Source organism: Neopelma chrysocephalum, unplaced genomic scaffold, assembly GCF_003984885.1.
Source record: "Neopelma chrysocephalum unplaced genomic scaffold, ASM398488v2 Primary Assembly neopelma1_59, whole genome shotgun sequence".
In the NCBI taxonomy this organism is placed as follows: Eukaryota; Metazoa; Chordata; class Aves; order Passeriformes; family Pipridae; genus Neopelma; species Neopelma chrysocephalum.
The window spans coordinates 6281822-6303933 of NW_020897714.1; the positions used below are offsets into that span (position 1 = coordinate 6281822).

Here is a 22112-nt window from a genome sequence, read left to right on the forward strand (position 1 = left end):
AGATTCACATTTTGTACTTTGTGCAGAGCAAAGAAATGCACCAACCTGCACAATATGAATGCTCATTTTGGGATCTGGCAAGGAAGTAGCAGAAGTCTGCGAGTGGTGTAGGAATTAGGGAGGCTCAGAGAGAACTGTTTATGGTAAGGGAGACATTGTGGGCAAAAGATGAAATTCCAGCTCCTGAGTCTTTTCTTCTACGTAACTGCTACTGTTTGGAGCCATTAGATCAGGCAGGCCTTACGCAGCCACGCTGCCCCCACGCTCCTTGCTCTCTGCTGCCTGTGCTGCTATCCCCTGTGGTCACTCCGCCCCCCAGGTTATGGCTCCCTTCATGGTTGGAGTTGGTTCTGGGCAGGCCCTTTTTCTCTTCACTCTCCACACCAGCTAATTCCATGCCTCTGTGTGTATTTGATGTTAATTCTGGACTTAAGAGATCCCTTTCCACACTGTGACAAGTCCCCTGAAAATCTAAGTTGTTGTTTTGAGCAACCATTGAAGCCATTAGTCACTTAAGGAAGCTTGTCAAAGTCAGCAGCCAGCAATAATATATTCCTTGAATGCAGACTGTCTCCTAAATAATAAGAGTTGTCCATAACCCATTTTTCTCTCTGTGGTAGCCAGATTTTCTGGGGATGTGTTGGATCTTCAACACAATAAAGAACAATGAGACAGCGACACAAGTTTAGCAATTGCTTTGTGAGATTTGGTTAACATCACGTAAAAAATGGTTCTCAGATTCCGCACACAGACAGGTTTATGTAAAATATATAAACATTTGTCCAAGTTGTTACAGATTGCATAAATATGGCATTTTTACTGTTGCATTTACAGATGTGCATGTACAATGATATGCAAATAATCACAATCTGATTACAATCTTTGAAAGGTACTTGAACCTTGCATCCAAGTAACGCAATGAATGAAAAATGCCCACCAAAGAATTTAAACAGCAACTTATAACATGGTTTAAATTCATAACAAATTTCAATGTCTTCTCAGTAAAACTTTCACACATTTAAAATATTTTGTATTCATTTTATTTGTATATGTCAAAATACAATTTTTTTTTTCCAAAATAGTGGGTTTTGCAACTAGTTTCATGCAGATACAAGGTCTGCTCAGTACTACCAATAAAATCAATATAGCACAGTAGCCATTCATTTTTTAGATATAAAGAATAAATAACCTAAATATAAAACACTAAAATATTAGAAACACGTATTTAATCATTCACAGGCACCCAAACTTTACCAAATATAATCCAAAATATGCCTAACTGTCTTGTAACAGAACTCAATACGTTGCAGCCATTCAATTCTTTATGTTAGCGTAAGACAATGGAAGTCCCTATGGTTCAGACCCACCTCTCATACAGATCAATAACAATAAGATATCTCAAACTATCCGTGTACCTTTAAAATCAAGAATCCTGAGCTTGGTAGTAAGAGCATAACCTTACATCTTCAAAAAACCAATCAACAGAGAGAGGACATCATGTCTTCCTTACCAAAACATATCCCACCCCCATAAAATTAACCCCCCCTCCCACAAGTAGGCAGTAGAACACCATGACCTTTTTAAATGAAGGGGTACAAATTCACATTTAATATAGTATACAGTATAATCAATAATACAATAGCTACTACAAGCTTTACAATGTACAATTTGTTTTAATGGCTGATCTGTTCAGTGGTTTTAGGCAATAAACTATGTGCCAATAGGATGTCGTATTTTGAATGGTTTAGTGAAAATATAAAAGCTGTTCCTAGCAAAAACGATCTTCACTTAAGTACTTTTTTTTGTTTGTTTTTAAAGGCCACTGAAATGTATAAAATGGTCTGACATGATGATGTTATTAAACTGGATGCCTTCTCACATGGCAACAACAGTGCATATAAACATTATTGTGAGTGTAATGGGTTATGCTTCTCAAATGTTTTAGTACGTTACTTTGGCTAGCACAACAGTTTTGGACAGCACTCAGATAAATACAGGTATGTGAAATGTAGTGAAGCAGTTATATTTATGCATTTTTTTATTATGGTGAACACTATCAAATGAAAAAAAATGGGAGAAAAAGATAATAAAGTATTTTATATAGTTTAGACCTTTTGTAAAGATAGGGCTCCATACCATGTACAATGTCTAAATTCTTTATACCATAAAAATCAAGGAACTTTGTTAAACACACTATTCTGGATAGCCTAATTTGCAATAACAAACATTTGCAATAGGGAAATATATTCAAGCATGCCACGTGGTGGTCTGAAAAATCAAACCAGTACACATTTATATATACAGCATCACTCAGTACCTGCTCAAATGAATGTGACGATTACAGGATCTAACATCTTTCACTACAAACTTCTTTTTTTTTCTTTTTTTTAAAGTGACCAATAAAGGCAAAAAACAGGACTCTTAAAATATTTCTAGTTTCAACTGACTTTAAAGCATTTTGTATAGGAAATAAATGCATATTGCACAAACAGTGAAAGCAAACGTTCCACCAAACATCTCTGTTCCAGGTGGTTGGACAATACAACTCTAGTTAGCTACACAAATATGTAATTCAAAAGGGCGTGTGGTCTCTGCAAATGGTAAAGCTGTGAAAACACTGTACAAGAAAATCTGGTACATGAAAATTTAGAAGGAAAAAAAATCCAAACTTAAATCTTAAAGAAAAACTGAGTATAGGAAAAAACTGGGAATTGTGGCACAACAAAAACATTTTTGAGTAACTGTCTTCTGTGAGAGCTGAAAGCTTTTGTTGATGTAAAAGTGTTTATGTACAACTAAGGCTTACTGGTTAAATATCTGAGGCATATCTGGCCTTGAACACTTTCCTTATTATGCTGTGGCTGTAAACAAGATTTCTCAGTCATTTTATCTTCTCAGCAGCTGCATTTTAACAGAAACAATGATCTTGATACAAAAAAAACACATAGGTAAGAGGGTGTTTGGCAGGATATCTGAAAATGACAGTCTCCGAGGGATCTTCCCACACTTCCAGTGACTGCCATACCATGGTCCACTGGAGTTACTAGTGATGTGCAATACCGTTATTTGCTGCTGCAGTAAACCCTTTATTTGGAAAGTTTGCTTATAACTCTGATCAAGGCCCCATTTTCATCTTTTAGCCTCTGGTTGTCTGCCTTCAGGTCTGGTAGCATCTATGAAAAAATGAAACGTGATGGTTATTTGCTGTTACATCCCAAGTAAAAGCAGCAAGACTTCACTAGCACTGGGGGTAAAAATCTTTATTCAGCTTAAGTATCTTTGCAGTTCTTTCCCTTCATATCAGCAGTTCAGAAAAATCTCACCTTTTAGCATGATACATTTAAGAGTTAGAGATTAGGAGTTTTCATTTGCTTGGACTAGACGCACTAAAACTCAGTGGTGCAGATGACCAGCCTCTGACAAAAGCATTTATAGTAGCGTGAGGAAAGTAATGAAATACTTCAAATTCCAGAGGGGGGGGGGAGTTAATTACCAACAATTTGAAGAGGCTTGTCTGCACTGCACTTGCACAGTTTCAAAAAAACATGCTGTGGCTAAGCATCTCTACTACTGTGCTCTTGGATGATTTCATCCTGATCAGATAGAGTGTGATTCAGCTTGTTAGCTCACAGCATTTATCTTCCAATCACTTCCAAACTCATGTTGAAGCACACATCCTGTAATTTGAGATCATATCCCTGAATAGCACAGTTCACACAAGATCAGATCACTGAAAGAGATCACAGAACACCAGGCTGCATACTCAGGCATACAAGTTAGGAGATGGCAAGTTACGGTTGCCACAGGAGATGGATGACACACAAGGACAAAAGCTGAAAGGCAGAAGCCGAATGAGGTGAGAGTTGGGACAGGATCAGACAGGAAAGAAGGACAAGTCAGTGCACAGAGGTTGGTACTGAGAGAATTTAACTTGCCAGAGAAACCAGAATTAATCTCAGTAGTTCTCCATAGCTATATTCACACACTGATAACAAAGCACATATCATAGTCATGGCTAAATTACGTGTACAGATTCTAGCAGCAGGTTTACACAGGAGGTAACAGCCTATTCCTGCACAGTGGTTACTCAGTAACCTCAAGTGCAAGTGTATGCAGGAGGTCCAAGTCCAGCTGCTGACCTATGTAACAACTGTTACACAATTTTTTGTAAAGAAATTTTCTTGGCAGTAGTTTGTTTTCATTTTATTCAAGCAAATTGTACTTCCAATCCCATTATATTCAGAACATTACTATGGAACAGAAAGAACTGAGAAGTTTAAAAATGCTGGGTTAATTAACTGTGCACTACACCAGAGGCTTCATTTATACCTGTCCTTGAAAAGATTCCTGTCCACACTCAGTTCATGGAACTGCAGACCCTCTCACAGAGTGAAACATGATGGTGCACTGAAAATGACTGAGGTTACAGACCTCTAATTTATCTCCCTGCAAATACCAAAGTATGTGAAAGGAAGATGACAGGTGATCATAAAAAGAAAAAAGGTGGTCTCTACAAGAAAATAGATAAAAATTATTCTGCTACCCTGGATTCCAACTCTGCTCCATTCTGGAGCTTAGGGGAAGCCACCTAAATTGAGCTGTTCAGAGAGTCAGAGGGAAGCTTCCATTATAGTTAAGTGAGAGCTGCGCTCTGAACAGAAAGAGGTATGAAAATGCTGATGACTTTCAAAAACCATGTCAAGATGTTAGAAATTGGGCAACACAAGTGATCATTTGGCAATATTGAAGTACTACTTGTGTTAAGTTTTCTGAGCTGTAAAAAATAACTACTGTTGTCCAAGATAGGGGTCATATCCAGATCATATGCACATGTACCACATTTGTGCTTGCACCTGTAATATTAGGATAAACTTGGGATGTTCTATGGCATGTATCAGCAAACAATAGAACAGCCATTTGTTCAAGCAAACCAATTAAAACTTTTCCCTCCTCCTTTTCATTCTGTTATGGATTTCATACCAAAGGTACTGGGTGAAACCACAACAGCCTTCATCTAGCCATGCATGGGGAAGCAAGGGAGTCTGGCTTTATTTTGGTTAAATAGGTATCTCAACAAGTAGTGTTGTGTATGCATTCCAATGAAACCTCAAAGTAAATTCAGGAATGTCGCAATCCTCTCTCAACTCACTGAGTAGGGAGCTGCAGCCCATAATGCTTAATTATGTACAGACAGACCCACAGAGTGGCATATTTTCTGGTGAATTATTTTAACAAAAAAGCTTTAACATAATCTGGTACTACTATATATCTGCAAATCTCTGTAGATAGATTTTAATCCTGATTAATAGGTAGAATTAAGAAAATATTTTCTCTTTTGTTCTGAGTCTGCTAAAGAATAGGGGAAGACTGGTAGGAGACAAAAGGGTTTATATGGCAAGAGGAAACGGCCTTAACTTGCACCAGAAGAGGTTTAGATTGGATAGTAGGAAAAATTTCTTCACCAAAACAGTTGTCAAGCACCTGAACAGGCTGCCCAGGGAAGTGGTGGAGTCACCATCCCTGGAGGTATTTAAAAGACCTCCAGGTAGATGTGGCACTCAGGGATGTGTTTTAGGGGTGGCTGTGCTGGGCTAATGATTGGACTTGATGATCTCAAGAGGTCTTTTCCTACCTAAATGATTCTATGAATAACAGGAGATTCATCGGGAACGATAAGCACAACTAACCTAAAATACTTACGCTTATTATCTATAGTAATCCCCACATACTTTAAACCTAGCAAAACCACATAATTTTCTTGGAGCAGTGCATTTCTATGGTACTCAAACTTCTCATGAGGTGACAAGATACACTTTTAATGTCAAGAGGCAGGAAACAGCCCCCTTTGCAGTAAATTCAGTAAAACTACAGGTATATACTGCACATAACACTGAATTCCAATTTGTTTCTCACTAAAATTGTAAAGTATCTTCCTGTGATGAGATTCTTGACTAAGATTAAAAATGCACTATTTTGCCTATCTGTATCGTATGACTAGCTACAAACTTTGCAATGCTGTCATTGAGCAAATGATTATTCAATAATCACCTGACATATGTGGAGCCAACTCAGATCTATACAGTAATAATAACGTCCGCGTTTGCTGGAGGATTTAACAGTTTTTACATACAAAACAGCTTGGTGAATAAAGATTACAAAAAACTCACGAACTGTGAAGGTACCTGTTTAGATTACTCAGACACACTGCTGTGGTTAAGCTACTATCATATTGTCAAGCCTTCCTCCTATGTTTCCATTGCTTTTCTTTTACTAGCCAGGCTCCTCAAGCTCTACAATGAGCTGCCATTGAAAACTCTGCCATTGAAAACTCGCTCTACAGAAGGGAATACTCAATATTTTTCTGTGGTTAACACCCTGAACTGGCTTACCATGGTTAAAGGAATGCCAGTGCTAGTAAAAAAAGATGGTATAGATGTGTAGCTGTGGACAGCAGGCATTAGATTAGCTCAACTGTGTTGAAAAACCACATTGTTAGCTGAGGCTGATGTAATACAGGCTGCCCTAAAGGGACAGCTCTCCCTCCTCATGCAGCAGCATGATCCTCTTGGTTTCTGCATGTTACTTCAGTGATTCAACAATGCTGGGGGGTAAGATGGATCAAGTATTATAAAGAATAAAGGGATTTATCGATGATTTAGATGAGGGGATTGAGTCCATCATCAGCAAATTTGCAGATGACACCAAGTTGGGAGGGAGTGTCGACCTGCCGGAAGGCAGGAGGGCTCTGCAGAGGGATCTGGATAGACTGGAGAGATGGGCAAACTCCAATGAAATGAAGTTCAACAAGGCCAAGTGCCGGGTCCTGCACTTTGGCCACAACAACCCCCTGCAGCGCTACAGGCTGGGGACAGAGTGGCTGGAGAGCAGCCAGGCAGAAAGGGACTTGGGGGTGCTGATCGACAGGAGGCTGAACATGAGCCAGCAGTGTGCTCAGGTAGCCAAGAAGGCCAATGGCATCCTGGCCTGCATCAGGAACAGTGTGGCCAGCAGGAGCAGGGAAGTGATCCTTCCCCTGTACTCTGCATTGGTGAGGCCACACCTTGAGTATTGTGTTCAGCTCTGGGCCCCTCAGTTCAGGAAGGACATTGAGGTGCTGGAGCGGGTCCAGAGAAGAGCAACGAGGCTGGTGAAGGGACTTGAGCACAAGTCCTATGAGGAGAGGCTGAGGGAGCTGGGGTTGTTTAGTCTGGAGAAGAGAAGGCTTAGAGGCGACCTCATCACTCTCTTCAACTACCTGAAGGGAGGTTATAGCCAGGCGGGGGTTGGTCTCTTCTCCCGGGCAACCAACAATAGGACAAGGGGACATGGGCTCAAGCTCTGCCAGGGGAGGTTTAGGTTAGATGTTAGGAAGAAATTCTTTACAGAGAGGGTTATCAGGCATTGGAACGGCCTACCTAGAGAGGTGGTGGATTCACCATCCCTGGAGGTTTTTAAAAAGAGATTGGACGTGGCCCTTAGTGCCATGATATAGTAATTGGAGTTGGATCAGGGGTTGGACTTGATGATCTTGGAGGTCTCTTCCAACCCTACCTATTCTATGATTCTATGATTCTATGATTTGTTTTCAGTCGGGTCGGTGAGCTAACTTACTCAGCAAGGGTTAACACAAAGGGACATTAAGGAAAGCAGGGCCTGGACCAGGAACAACTTTTCTATCCACATCCTATTGTTAGTCCAATTCCAGGAAGACACCAAGCCAAAGGAAAAAACCTCTTTATTTCATGCCTCTTAGTGGGGAAAACCTGCGATCAGATTCTGAGCAGAATGTACACTCATTGCCTTCCTTGTAAAGTGGGAAGGTAGGTAGATGAGAGGAAGCGGTTTAGCAAGAGTCACTCTGCAGAGGGGTTTTATTTTTTTCAACTACACATCTTAAAAACTCACTGAAACCTCCAGCCTAGACAGTTGTATAAGAGGAGGAAGAAAGGTATATAGATTTGGAGTAGAATGAAATGACATTTTGCTCCTCATAGAAGTTTTGAACCTTCAGTGAGCCCTGCAATAATACTAAGAACAATAGACTAGAATTTTTTTCCAAGATGAAACTCAATACAATTGGTCCTTTAACAGAAGGGGACTGAACCAATCTGACACACTAGGCAGGTTTTTTTGTGTCTGTGTTTTTAAAGTCCATGCATTGTAGGACTCTCATCTATGACTGGAATGCCTACATATATAGCAATATAAATCAATAATTATGTTTTAAGCTGTCTAGGTATATAAGTATTGGCAAGAACCACACGGGAAGTTAATATGTGAAAATAATAACTGACTTGAAATTCCAATACATTTCTGAAACAAAACACTTTGATCCCCCCAAACACTAAAACACACAAATGTAAGAAATAAGGTTGCTAATGCAACTGTTCATGAATGCACAGTACTGAAAACAGTTCTCAAACGTTCTTTTGCCAAGACTAGATTTGCGTCAATTCTATGCACTTCACTTATACTGCAGTAAGAAAGCTCAAATCTTAATTTCAATTTGTTAGAAAACTAGAGGCAAAGCTATTTAAAGATTTATTCAAACATCAAAACAAGGGACGGACTTCAGTGTATGCTCATGCAAACTCAAATCCTTTCAATTGTAGCCAAGGTTTTAATATGTCAAAGGTCTGGATCATTGCCAATTCATCTTCAAGGACAAGCTTCAGTGCTAAAAAGGGCAATACCACACCATACCAACACATCTGCAACACCTGTAGTTGGTACACCGGACACCATGCTTTAGCCACACTTCCAGAACTGAGAAGCAGTAAGTCAGTTTTTGACACACAAGTGTTAATAGTAAAATTCTGCCCAAGCACAAACTGAATGTCAACACCTGCCTGGCTACACAAAGGAGAAGGAAGAAATTACAAGTCCACAGAGCGCAGTTGCCTACAGGACCCTGACAACTTGGCAAGCACTCGGGTCAAGGCCCTATTCTCTGTCACCAGTCGCTCATTTATGTGTCTCAAAGATTGAATCTGCTTTATTTGTTGCAGGTTCTGCAGGAATCAAAGAAAAAGGAGTGAAAGCGAGAAAAAAAATTCCACATGTATATTACGTTTAAAAGAATTAAAGACAAGCAAACTTGAAAGAAAACTTAGAAGAGACAGCCCTGTTTAAAGTAGATAAGTTGCTGTGAAAGGAAAGTATCAAAGAAGTGGCACATTCCTGAAAAGCAATCTAAGAACCAGCAGTGATTAGTCACAGTTTTCCAAAACAGTTCAGGATGCCTTAACAATGAGAGCTATTCCTGGAATTCTTCACTTAACATCCTAATTGCACAACCTAAATCCCCTATTCAAAAGTCTGTAAATAATGACACATTTAACATATACTTTTACACAACTATGCAACAAACAATAGGAATAGTATTTAATCTTTAATTCAAAACTTTCACATATTGCTTATTGAAAGTAAGTTTCTGAAAAAAGCAATATATTCGCATTCTTTATTTTTATCAGAAGCCCAACATTCCCTAACAGGAATTTACAGGCTGATGATAGAAGCTTGCATCCTGTCTTCCACTCTTTGACAGACAATTATTGTCCTCTGCTATAGTTTGCTTTCTAAGTATTTAACTTCTGAAGACCCCTGAAGGAACCACAGACATGGTGTCCTCCCTTACAGTAAATTATCTTGGTCTGAATCCAAGGTTGCTAGAGGCATCACGGTTGCCTTCTGCCTACATCTGCCTGTCAGCTTCAATTATTTCAGCAGAACTTGGTGCATGTATTTTAATGAAAAGTATTTGGAAGTTAATGCCGTTTCCGAGCACCAGAGGGAGCTAAAAAATGAGCTTGAAAGGAAACTTCTTATTAATCAATGACAAATATCAAATGTCAAAATAACGTTGCTTTCATATTTCACTTTAATTCCATCAGTTTGGTTGACTGTGCCCAATATTTATATCAAAGGACATAATAAAAAACAAACCCACCAACTTACTCATCCTTCTTAATCATATCAGAGAGTTTAACATTGATAATGAGGATTGGTTAAAAAAAAAAAAAAACAAACCAGAAATGAAATTTATTTTAAGTATTTTAGTATTTTGCTTCTGGGATTCACTTTACACATAGCTGAAAAAACCAGAAATCAATATGGTAAATGTTACTTATTGGTCAACATCTGAAACTTATCTACTGTTTTTTGTTAACTAAAACCTGATTTTTGTTCACAGTATACAAATGGAAGTTTTTCTTTTGATATTGTAACATGCTGTCTAATTAACAATTTATAGAAGATGAGATAAAGATTGAAGCAACATTTAATGCTTAAGTATCTATGGAATTATAGGCTACTATTATTTAATAATAATGGTATTTAATAACAGTAATTAATAAGCTAATAAAACTTATGAGTATCACATGAAAATCATAGACTGCAATTCCATCTTGAATGGAGTCAAGATATATTTCACTTCAACTATCTCTGAATGTTTCTTGTTAACCAACATGTTATAGAAGCCTAGGACTCGGCACCTTCTCAATCTTACACGTATGACTGCTTATGCCAGCTTCGCTACAAGCTCTATCTTTGACTTATGTATGACATGCAGCTGGAACTTAGTCATTTTCTAATGACATCATAGAAACCAATAATACTGCCAGACTACGTCTCACTGACACAATAATACACTTTGTTATTAATAGTTTAATGTGTAATAATTTACTTACTTTCAGTTCCTCTTCCATTTCAGATATCCTTCTTTCTAGTGCTCTTCTTTCCTAAATCAGAAGGTACGTGTTAACACTGAACAATACAATTTTTTAAAAATTACAGCTTCTAAATACTGTGGTAACAGTGAAATACTTCAAGTTTCAAAGATCATACAACCAAAAGCATAGTGTGGACAGGAAACTTGTGGTGGCAGTGATATATAGAAATTTTGTCAATATGGAATTTTAATATCTAAGGAAGAAGAGATATAGAAATTTATATCAAGTCCTGCATAATATACCTCTTTTCCTTTTCAAAAATTTAGACAGGTTGTAAGAACCACTTGTTTGGATTTATTTTTCATGAGCTAGGCTTTTTTAAGAGCTTAATATCCAAGAAATGCAGAAAATGATCAGAAACAAACAAGAATATTAAAAGATACAAGCACAAAATTGTGAGCTTTCATAGACAAACACATATAGCTGAAACATCTGTCTCAGCTCAGAGGGATCTGTCCACACCCCAAACTGCAACCTAGTGCTGATACACCCAATTTACATTATAGGACTTAGCTGAGTACCAAAGAAATCTAGCTCTGTAAGATCACCTGTTTCTTGAGTAAATGTTTCCTGAATATTTTCTGCGTTTCCCATATAGTTTTATTTTGCTTTTATTTTCCTTTTTACCTGAGAAGCAGGAGAAATTATCCTGTCTATAGAACTTGATTATACTAATAACACAACCAAGCTAGCTTATTGAAAGCTAGCTTAGTGTTTTCTATACTACACTGCAGTCTGCAGTGCAGACACACATCCATATTTCTAAATGATATTATTTTGTTTAAACCTATTTTTCAATACATCTGATAGATGAGCAGTTAATGCAATAGAATTTGGGGTTTATAGCTTGATTGCTTGCTTTCCTGTGTCAGACAATGCAGTGTTTCTCATTTAAAAGCAGCTGCAGTTATCAGTACTCTACATTCAGATTTTTCCAGAGTGTGAAAGGCAAAAGCAACAGATTATTGCGAAGTGGACATATGCATCTGCATACAACAGTGTTATGCAAACAGCAAGCAGCATTGACTGAGGTGTGTAAAACTTTGGTTAGATCATACCGCCCAGTAGATACTGACTCTTGCCGGCCACCTTTCAGATATAAATCATTTGAATTTAGTTTAATCACAGTGCAGTTATACCCCAACATTTTCCCATTATAGCAAACAACTTTAATTTTTATCAAAGTAATGTATTACTGCAGTTTTTAGCACATAATGTACTTAACTCCTTTGAGTTAAGACCTTTCTGATAATAACAGGTATAATAAATACCAGCAAGTTAACTGATGTAAGTAACTAACATAAACCCCATGCCATCTTACAGTACTTAGAATTGTATCTAGCTTTATGGAATATCATGTATTATGCCTTCTTATATTAAGAAATATTCAACAATTCCTGCAATTACCAAGAGATGAATGGATGAATGATCAGATAAATTTCAAAATTTCAGGTATCTACAAATTGTTAAGCCTTATGATGCATTTGCTTGACTATGTTGAGGTTGTCTAAGAACAGCTATTAGCAATAAAAGCCAATTCAATAAAATCTTTATTTCATTAACTTTTTATACTTCACATTATATAAAAGAAATAAATGGACTGGTCTAGATATAAGATTCTTTGTAGAACCATATTGTTCCAATTAGCTGAAGCTATAATCCTCTTTTTCCTGAACTGCTTACTCTCTTAGGAACTGGCTTGAAGAATGCCAACACACTGCAGTTTTGCTGGGAAGATTTGATTAGTTCCTGGACTCAAAGAAAGGGTTTGAAATCTACACAGTCTAAAATTTTATGATAAACTTCCACAATTCCACAAGGTATGCCAAGGAACATTTGTAACTCGCAAATAAGAAAAAATACATGCTAGTCTCTCAGCTTATAAATACAATAGCTTGTTTGTATTTATCAAAGCAACTAGGAGCTACAGGCTTGTGCAGTGAGATTGAGCTACAGGGATACACACAGACGAAAAACTGACCCCAGAGTTATACAATTTTTAAAAAGTAAAACCAAACATATATGCCTACATATATTCTTGTATTCAGTAATACAAAAAAACCCCAAAAAACCCACACATCTCCAAAACCCAAATTCCCAGCTTAGTAATTCTAAGTTTGGGGAAAACTGGTTAAAGGGACCTACAGTTTTCTGAATTCTAATCCAGACTGAAACCTGGCAGTTTAAGTTTTATTACCATATCATACAAAATTCTGCAGAGGACTTTCAGCATACTTGTCAGAGTGACAGGTTGTTAATGAACCTCTTATTTTTGCCCATGTATTGCTAGGACCTTGCATCTGTGATCCAATCTGTGTCCTCATCCCCAAGGAAATAGCCCCTTTCTGGCAAATAGTTCTCAAATGAACAATATTGACAATGCATCACCAAGTCCCATCATGGAAACCCACTTCTGAAGGCTCAGTCCAAATAAAATTCAAAGACAGTATTTTTTAAATATTACTACTGTGTAAATACAGGTTTAATACATATTCCCATTTTCTTTACTGAAAAGCTATGTTTCAGCTTGAAAATGTCATAGTTCAAAGATGCCTTCAGGTTTTTCTCTGCTGGCCTTTTATTTGTTCCAATTTCCCCCTCCCCTTTCTCTACGTAATTTATATAAACATCTCTAGTTTTATATTTTATTTTAGTGAATTCATATACTTGGATAAGTATACTTACAAACATTCTACAATATCTTTCTATTTTTTTACATTTATATTGTTACATTACACATTATAAAGGTGTATTCAAAATTTTTCTTAAATTCTGAATTTGATAAGCTTTTTTCTAGAGATCAGCTATTGATGACTAGCGGCTGAGAATCCTGCTTGAGTCACTTTCAAAGTAAAAGAAACTCCAGATTTTAACAACACAGGAAATACAATAGCAAATATATTCCTGATTTAAATTCTTGTCCAAAAAGAAATTTGTAATTATAAAATACAAAGAAAGTCTAAATCTTGTGTAAATCACGTTTCAGCAATACAGCATTATCATTAAGTTAATTTTTTTACCTGCTAGCTTTATTACTAATATATCTAGGAAGAATAACACTTCTGAAAGACATTTTCCTGTTGGACTAAATGTCTTTTTGAAAACAAAAAGGTGCAAGAATTTCTAATACAGCCAATTGTTTTAATGAAATGGCCTATTTTGGGAAAAAAGCAAAGCAGTAATTTAAAACTGAAATAAAGTCTATCTATGCAATACTCCATACATTACTATGGAACCTACATAATAAAGGATGCAGCTAAATCTACTAAATAATTAAATGTGCACTTGTGTGGCCATGATAGCAAGCAAGAAACTAATTAAAGCTGATGATGAAACTTTTCTACTGATGAAATCACTGTCTACAGTAGGATGCCCAAAAAAATCAAGGAGAAATAGGTGCTAAAAGGCTGTTGCAATTAACTGGAAAGACTATCAAGGTAAAGATAACGGAACTTCAGGAAGTGCCTGAGAGTACTTCTACATCTTCATGTGCTCCTATAAAATCTACCAATTGTTTGTTTATACACCAGACAGGCTTGTAAAACTAAAATTTGTTTTCTAAACCTAAAATACTGAAAGCAAATACAAAAGGCTAATGAATGTAAAGTTCGGCAGGGATAAACAAATGTTTGCCATATCACTTATAACTGTCAAAGTCCATTTGTTTTTTTTTCCTGTTTACGTTTCTAATGTGTCACTCCAGGATCAAGGGAGAAGAAAAGAACAAGTGGTCACAGTCATGAAGGAAGCCAAGACCACCACAAAACCAATATAGTTTGCTTTACATTGCTGTGAAACTACACTTTTATAGGGTTGGATTTTAAACTAGCATGAAACTACAGCCTAAAATTATCATATGCCCAACTTCTGAAATAATTCCTGTAGTGTATCTCACATATGAATTTATTACATGACTTCTTTCCCATTCAATTTAGGGTTGTCTCTGACCCTGATGCCCCTCTTCTCACACTGCTTACTCCTTCTTCTCCTCTCCCTCCCTGCTGCACTATCATACTCCCTCTGGAAAAAGTTGTAGTGTGAGAAAAGAGACAGATAAAGATTAATTTTATATCATTTGCAGGTTTAAGGTCTCATGTCTGCGAGGTACAAACAGCTATTTCATTACCAACAATAACTGCTGAAAGAACACAGGTGCCTCTGGAAAGCTCTGAGGAAATTAAATTCACTGAATCTTGGAAATGCATTAGAAGATGAGACACACTGAATCTGCTTAACCCTCTGGAATGCCAACATTGTTTTGGATGAAAAGGAGCAAGCAGCAGATCCCTGGAGGGCAGTGGGGTTTAGAACCTGGTTATCATGAATGAACAGGCAACATGAAGGCAATTCTTAAGAGTAATTCTATCTCACAGTATCTCACATTCATTGCCACTTTAAAACCTAAAATCCCAAAATCCTCTAAAAAATGCAAGTTATAAGAAAGTCTTCTGTTCCCACTAAACTATATCCAAGCCATGGGTTGCAAAACAAACTAAATCAAAGCCTGAATTGGAGTACTTAAAAATTCTTTGGCAGAAACTCACCCTTTTCTCCATTTCCAAGAGTGATCTGTCAGCAAATCTTTCTTGTCTCTGAAACACAAAAATTAATAAAGACATTGATATGTGTTCTTAAACAACACAGAAATGAGGAAAAACAATTAGACATTTTTGTATTCTGTCTGAAGTATGTCTTCAAAAGCATTTTAAAATGTGTTCAAGGAAGTAACACTGAAATAAAGAATGAAATGGATTTATTATGAACTTCCTCAGTAACCATTCCTTTATTTAATCACTACACAGCCTCAAAACAAATATCTTTTAAATGACATTTATGTGGTACACATGGAAGACACTTAAGAACAGGTAAATTGTGGTAAGCACGGTCTGAGAATATGAAATACACTTTCAACAGCAATTTAAGACAAATCTAACTTCTGTTACATGTTTAGTATTACTGTATGCAGCAGTGTTATTGACAGCAGTTATCCATTACTGGAATGCACTATTTGCTCTTCATTTCCAAGATAAAGCTATCTAACCAGCCAGGAAGAACTGGCAGCTATGCCAATCTGCCAGCAGGTTTATGAATTAATCAATCAATCCTGACTGTCAGTTTGAATATAAGCTTAACAGTGTAGAAAGTGTTTACTCCTACCCTGCAAACAAGTTGCATGCAGACACATGCTGGCAAGAACCTCTACTACTTAACTAGGCAGGAGGCAGTCTCACAGATTTTGTTCACACCTGAAGAAGAGAATCCTGCACTCTTTTCTCCTTAGAAACAGAGGTACTCTTCTCCATTCCAATCTTTGGATAAAAAACAAAGCTGATGCCTAGTAAAGAGTGGCCCATAACCTGGGGTGCTTCTGGTTTACTATCTATTTTGCCAGCTCAGTACATACTTTTTTGTTTTATACAAACCTGAGTGGTCTTCTCCAGCTGTAGCTTAAGATCTGTGAGTTCCATGTTGGTGTCATGTAACTGTGCTTTCAGTTTTTCATTTTCAGCTAGAATCTGTTCATAAAGCTAAGAGAAAATATTCATTAAAAAATACTAGATAATAATTCAGTGAGATTAGCTGAAAAACTTTAAAAGCATGATTGAACTGCATGTAAAATTAACAAATACATTAATAGTGTAAAAAGTAAAATAAAGGTGTTTATAATTAGCAAGCACCGTAAGGAATTGTTACCAAATATTTCTAGGAACAAGTAGCTTTTGCATAGGGAGCACACAGCTTAACTTACACATATTAAAAAAAATACTTGCCACCTTTTTTTCTTTGACTTTACAGATTACACCACCACAGTAAACTTTTCAACAAATTCTTCCTCTATTTTAATGCAAGATCTAAACATATTTTTACCTTATACATATGTAAGCTAGCAAACATATAAAATAAAAGGCTTCACATATGCACAAATCAGCTTTAATGACACAATCAAATAAAAAAATAATATGATAGTATTTGTCATTAAAAAAAGGATCTTGGCTCCTCTGGATTTCTCCCTTTCCTTAAAGAGAAAAGTGCAAAAGCCAGCAGCTGTTTTGTAAATGTGCATTTTCCCCCAGTGTAGTGGTTGCTCTGCTTCTCCATTCAGCTTAGTTGCTTTAAGTAGCGTTTGTGATGCAATGTGAGATTATTTGCAAACAGTTTATGAAAAACAGTAACAAAGTTCTACTTCTGCACCAAAATTATTGGATCAGATACCTTCTTAAAATCAGGACTATCTTCTTTTTCTAGTCTACTGGAGTACGGTTTTCGATCTTCAAGATAACTCTGTGATCCTGATCGTCCCTGTGCTGAATCGTAGCGATCACCTGAAGAGATGCTGAGGGAGCCCGTATCATATCTGTAAAAGGAAAGTTCTCATTTTAATTTGCCTTTGCGCTCAAACTGAGACTACTCACTGTATCAAACACTGAGTTTGCTGCTACCCAGCTGAAAATAACCAAAAGCAATTATGTATTTTATTTAGACCACTACCTTCTAACCTGATGCAAATTTAATTTTTACATTCCCTCAGTACTGCAAGATTCTCTGTGAATGTGTTTTCAAATCGCTCAGTCTGCAGAGCAATGTATACAGAGAAATATTTTCAATTAAATCATTTAATTCAAGCAAAAATTCTTCTTTATTTATAAACAGGACATATTCTTTAAAAAATGTATTAGCTTAATTGAAGAGTTTTAAAAAAGTAATCTCTAAAATACTGGCATACGTGAATTCTCAAAGTTTGATTACAGAAACCAAGATTTCAAAACTTTGTTGTGAATTCTAACATTTCAGTAGAAGTAGTTTAAGAAACAAATCTTCAGCAGTCTTTATCCTAGTAATCACTAAATTACAACTGCTATTAATAAAGTTTAGACTAATTTCACACTATTCCCTCTTCACTAATCATGCACTAAAGCAGTTTTATTTAACAGATTTTCAGCAGAGACAGAACATAATAAAATCCAATAATTAATTCTAAAGGTCTAAAAAGAAATCAAACCCTTTTAAAAAAATACTATTTCAGCATTTACTTATTAACAAATTCTAAGGAAATGTGATTTTCAGAGGCTGTAGTACTTTTCTTGAGGTTACACAGAAAATTTTCAGTAGGTATTCTAAAAGAGGGGCAACAAGAACCTCTTGTCTTCTTTGTAAAAGCTGACTCCATGCTGATAAATCCATGGGGAATAGCACTGTATCCACTAAGTTCTACAAAATGCCTGCCTTCAGTGCACTATAAATACAGAGTTCAATATATTCCCCAGAATTCAGTATTCCACCCACACACAGAAAAAAAATGTCAATACTGTAGCTTTACAATCATATTTCATACAAAATTTAAGTATCATTACAGCCCTTTAAAGCTCAAACCAGCTTAACTAGTGGGGTTACGCTGAATTTGTACATAAAGAACTTAAAATTACAATATGTGGAGAAAAAGTGTAACAGTTCTAAATTAATTTGTTTAAACTGCACATACCTTGAAATGCTATCACTCTGAGGTGAGAAGAGGTAAAAAAAAGAGAAAAAGAATAATTCAATAGTAGTCAATATAAATATATTAGTCATATATATAAATATATATATTATATAAGTATAATAGTAAAATAAAAGTCAGTAATTTAATTCAATACAATATATAACAATCTGTGAACAAGTACAGCTAAACAACTATGCTAAATGCACACATTATCCACTAGTAGGGTTTGTCTGAACATTTCCAAGCTTCAATTTTGTTATGTCTGGAAAAGAAAAGAAATATGTGCTACAATGTGCTTGCTAAAATATGATTTACAAGGATGTTAACATCACACTCTAAAAGTCTAGAGTGCCCTAAACACTGGAGTTAATTTCAGCAGTCAGTGCATTCTGTTATTTGCCTGCCTGTTATTAAAGGCATCACAACTGTGTTCCCTTAATTCACTATTCCTTCTTCCTCTTCTCTAACATAGCTATAATAACTTCAGCTCAAACTAATGATATAAATTAAGCTACAGGATAACTGTTTCAACACAGCATGAATGGAAACAAGTTACTGCACCACCAACATAAGGAAGTACTTATTATTTACTTAAATAACATAGTTTCATTTTTTATATTACTTTCATTCATTCCAGGTGAATCCACAGGCACAAAATTCACTCACTTTCACTTCAGTGAAATTTAACTAGAAGTGATGACTTAAGAGCGAGAGAGTGCCCTTTAAGCATTACATCAGTCATACAAACCTTTTTCCCCTCTGGGTGGTCAATACAGATTCATAATTTATTCCAATTATAGTAACAATCTTGAGTGCAGGCATTTCAGTCAAGAAACTCTACTGATGTATCATCACCTGGACATACTCCGATGTTATTCCCCCAGCAGTGGCTGAAGCCTTCCCATAGGGTGTTTTTTTGGAAGGTGATGTGCCTTGCTTGGTTTTCTTTTACAGAAGTAAACGGTAGTTTTTCAATATGCAGAGGAAAACAGCTGCATTCTCCAGAATACACTCAATTTCCCCTTTAACACCTTGAAGTACATTTACTGCACAGAGGATATCATACACACATGCTATAGCCTAACCACTCCTAATAAAGCATTGCTATTTTCTGCTAAGAGCATGAATAATGCTCTTAATATGTCACAGTTAGGTGGCACACACCTATACATAGATAGTTTTTAGGCTACTGGCCAAAAGAAAACTAACTCTAACCTAAGCAGGAGTCTTACCTTGCATCATCCACCCTATGTGTAAGTATGTTCAGTGCAAGATTACAGAATTCCACCATGTAATCAACGACCTACAAAAATCCCTTTTCCACTGATTCCTTCTCTGGGTGAGAACAAAATAGAGGAATTTTTGTCCATAAAAACTTTAGTTTTCTATTTTTACAAGGACTGCTGCCTGCAAAAAAATGCTAAGCTGATCCTTTTAACCTTTACCTACAATGTAGGACAGCCACTGTGAGAAGTAAACTATTCCTAAATATTTCTTAGCAAACACGCTTCCTAAAGGCTGTTTTTCTTTGTTTCTAGTGGACTCCCTATGGTGCTGTGGTAATGTGAAAACTTTCCACATCTCCATTCCCATGCTACACTATAGCTTCCCAAACAGAAAGGCAAGTTATTAAGTCACATAGAGACCATTTTAGAAACAAAATTTTCCAGCTATGCAGGGGGACAAAAAATGAACTGCTGAGGCAAGAGAGCAGTAATTACCAGAGGCAGGAAAACACAAATGCAGCCCATTCCTGCTCTCCTGGCTGAGGTTGGGAACCTGAGAAGTCAGACAAGGATGCCATAATCTTCAAAAACCTGTCCTTCAGCAATTTCTGTTCCCCAAAAGCTGTGAATCCCTGCTCCTGCTGCTCCAGCACCATCCTGCCTCCATACCTCACTGAAAGAGCCTCACATTTCTCAAGCACATGCCTGTTCTTGCTCCCCTCACTTTTCATAAAATGTGTTTGGGTTTAGTTTGGAGGTTTTTTTGGTGGGGGTGGTGGTCTAGCAGTCTTAGCTGTTTTCACTATTTTCTCCTTCAAAATCAGTCAGTTCTGCTCAGTTCAATTTTTGACATTTGACAAAAATCTGTGAAAAAGTGTAACTGAGAACCTGCAAACTTTGCATAAAGCTTGTATGAGGACAAATGATGCCAACAAAGATATGCCTGTGCATCCAAATCACATGAGATGGGTGTTCTTTGCTCAGTCATAGAACTGAGCAGATTGAGCAGCCACAGTTACATTGGCAGCACAAAAGCAATAACAAAAAATTAAAACATATGTGTCCTTATCTACACAACCTGACCCTGCACTATCGCTCTATACAGACCCTAGAGATCTAAATAAACTGCATATTCGAAAAAGTACATTAAGCTTCTAGACGAGCACATTACATTTTAGTGAGGTTACAATAACTACTGGTCATGAAAATAAAATATTAAATTCAGGTGGAATTTTCTGTACTGTTATAAATTAGTGTTTCTGTAAAAGTGCCACAGCAGTGAAACTGAAAAACAAAATTTGAATACAGCATTTAACCAACACTATTAATCCAGTTTCTCATGTTTACTTCCACAGAACTGGAAGACCTAATGACATTTATTATCCTAACATCGCTAGCTCCTACCTTTCAGAAAACACATATCTAATCTCTGGCTAAGATAAAATTCCGGTCCATTTCATTATAACCTAACCACAGTTGTAGTATCTAGTCAAATTACTAAGTTTTTGGGGTTTATTTTTTTTTAACGCATCATACTGAAAAACAAGCTTCACAGAAACACATTTTGACTTAGAATCCTTCATCTACCAAAGTAATCTTCTGACTTCCTTATTTTTAAATGGCTATCCTAAAACTTAGTTCTAAGACTGTCCTTAAGAACACCACTTTCCTTTAAGTATCATGGCATTTTTTGTGCTAATTGAAGAAATTTTCTGCTCTTAATATTAAAAAGCCTAAGCAAAATTTCATGAGAACAACATCCAGGTGTAAAAGTGCTTAGCAAAGTCTAACTTTTTTTTAATAGCTCTTCTTTATGGACAAATGATCAGCTAAGGAGTCAAAAGACAGTTCTGAAGTACTGAAAAACAAGAAATTCAAATTGAAATCTTACAAGAGAGTTCCTTCAAAGACCTCCAACATGAATAAAATAATGATTTTTCTGATTCCTTAAAAAATTCAGGCTAGAAACTATTTTGTCTGAGGTCCTTTAATTTTCTCTGTTGCATGCACACAAGACCTCCTCTCTTTAGTTAAATTCCTGTGTTACCACCAAAGCCTTTGAAAGTTTACAGTTACCACTTTCCACCTCTGGCTTCTAGCTTCACCAACCAATAAAAAAATCAGCAAACAAAAGCAACAATAGCATCATACAAGGGACTAATACAGATTTTCAGCATTTCCAAACTTTGTCTTCCAAATAACAGTACATCAAAGAATCAGCAGAATTGAATGGGTTAACTATTTTCTGAACATCTGACACTGTAATTCTAGTTTACTCATATCTCTTTCCTCTCTTTTAATATTTTCTGCAGCTGATGTGACAAAAGAGCTTATATCAACTTAGCAAAATCAATTTATGTGACAGGGAACTGGTTCATACATTCAATTTGTTTCAGAGCTCTCCATATGCTCCTATCTGATATTATATTGATTTATAATGAAACCAATTACCAACATCTTCTTTAGGAAGTATACAGCCTAGAAGAGTGTTTTGACTCCTAAGTCAAGCCATGATTATCACAGAATCATTAAGAATGGAAAAGATTCAAGATCATCGAGTCCAACCTTTGACTGAACACCACCATGTCAACTAAACAATAGCACCAAGTGCCACATCCAGTCGTTTCTTGAACACTTCCAGAAATGGTGACTCCACCACCTGCCTGGGCAGCCCAT

The 22112-nt window shown here is 36.5% G+C and overlaps 1 protein-coding gene across 4 annotated transcripts in view; it reads right to left on the reverse strand.

Moving 5' to 3' along the window:
- Positions 1-684: 684 nt before the first annotated feature.
- The window catches only part of PPP1R12A (protein phosphatase 1 regulatory subunit 12A), a 115067-nt gene continuing 93639 nt past the window's right edge, over positions 685-22112 (reverse strand). For 2 of the 4 annotated variants that reach the window (XM_027679779.1, XM_027679778.1), the window contains 7 exons: positions 18211-18227; positions 16944-17085; positions 16154-16258; positions 15275-15322; positions 11789-11819; positions 10689-10739; positions 685-3173 (listed from right to left, as the gene is read on the reverse strand). In XM_027679779.1, coding sequence (XP_027535580.1) covers positions 10708-10739; positions 11789-11819; positions 15275-15322; positions 16154-16258; positions 16944-17085; positions 18211-18227 — 375 coding nt within the window. In that variant the 3' untranslated portion in view covers positions 685-3173; positions 10689-10707. Of the gene's footprint in view, positions 3174-8849; positions 9012-10688; positions 10740-11788; positions 11820-15274; positions 15323-16153; positions 16259-16943; positions 17086-18210; positions 18228-22112 lie in introns of all 4 variants that reach the window. The other 2 variants (XM_027679776.1, XM_027679777.1) reach the window with 2 other exon arrangements.